Source organism: Calidris pugnax, unplaced genomic scaffold (assembly GCF_001431845.1).
Source record: "Calidris pugnax isolate Ruff unplaced genomic scaffold, ASM143184v1 scaffold337, whole genome shotgun sequence".
Classification (NCBI taxonomy): domain Eukaryota; kingdom Metazoa; phylum Chordata; class Aves; order Charadriiformes; family Scolopacidae; genus Calidris; species Calidris pugnax.
Window position 1 is genome coordinate 269,032 of NW_015091098.1, and position 1,263 is coordinate 270,294.

At 61.2% G+C, this 1,263-nt stretch overlaps 1 protein-coding gene across 1 annotated transcript in view; it reads left to right on the forward strand.

The window, feature by feature from the left end:
- The window catches only part of PGAP3 (post-GPI attachment to proteins 3), a 23,203-nt gene that overhangs the window by 20,999 nt on the left and 941 nt on the right, over nt 1-1,263 (forward strand). Inside the window, 4 exon segments of the mRNA XM_014957912.1 lie at nt 497-559; nt 700-810; nt 813-921; nt 1,020-1,228. Coding sequence (XP_014813398.1) covers nt 497-559; nt 700-810; nt 813-921; nt 1,020-1,228 — 492 coding nt within the window.

The window sequence follows — 1,263 nt, forward strand, 5'->3', positions numbered from 1 at the left end:
CCTCCCTACTTCTGCTGGTCACACTATTTTTGATACAAGCCAGGATGCCGTTGGCTTTCTTGCCCCCCTGGGCACACGGCCGGCTCATATTCAGCCGCTTGTCAATGAGAACCCCCAAGTCCTTTTCCGCCAGGCAGCCCCAGCCACACTTCCCCCAGCCTGTAGCGCTGCAGGGGGTTATTGTGGCCCAAGTGCAGGACCTTGCACTTGCCCTTGTTGAAACTGATGCCATTGGCATTGGCCCAGTGATCCAATCTCTCTAGATCCTCTTGCAAAGCTTCCCTCTCCTCCTGGGAGTCACCACTCCTGCTTAACTTGGTGTCATCTGCAAACTTGCTGATGTTACATCCTCACTGCTCTCTCTGGGGGGAGGTCTTGCCCCCGTGGTCTCCCCTCACTGCTCTCCCCAGGGGTCTTCTGGCACCTCTTGTGGTCTCCCCTCATTGCAGGGACCCCCCCTCCCCAACCAAACTCCGGGTTTCCATCTCTCCCCCAGGTCTCCTTAAACGCCTGGTTCTGGTCCACCGTTTTCCACACGAGGGACACGGCTGTGACGGAGGTGAGTGGCCTTGGGTTTGTCACCTTCTGTCCCCTCTCTCCTCTTGCCCAGCCCTACTTTGGGGGGGGAAGAGAGGTGGGGGGGGAAGATTGTGTTCCTGGAAACTCCCCCGAATGTCTCACCCACCCCCAATTCCTCAGAAACTGGATTATTTCTGTGCTTCGGCCGTCGTCCTGCACTCTGTCTACCTGTGCTGCGTCAGGTGAGCCCCCTCCGGCGCCGTGGGGCAGGGGACACACAGCCTTGTCCTCGGGGGGGGGGGGGGGGGGGGGGACTCCTCCTCTTCCTCGCCTGCCACATCTCCTACCTGACCCTCGTCCGCTTCGACTATGGCTACAACATGGTTGCCAACGCGGCCATCGGTGAGTCGGATACCAGGGGGGGTTAGAGATGGGTTGTTGAGGGGGGGGAGAGCTGTACCCCAAAAAGTGTGTGTCTCCCCAACCCCAAATCTTGCCAGGGCTGCTGAACCTGGCGTGGTGGCTGCGGTGGTGCCTGCGGAACCGTCCCCGCCTGCCCCACGTCTGGAAGTGCGCGGCCGTGGTGCTGCTGCTGCAGGGGCTGGCGCTGCTGGAGCTCCTCGACTTCCCCCCCCTCTTTTGGGTGCTGGACGCCCACGCGCTCTGGCACATCGGCACCATCCCCCTCAACGTCCTCTTCTACAGGTCGGTCACACCCCCCAAAACGCACCCCTTCCCCTATCC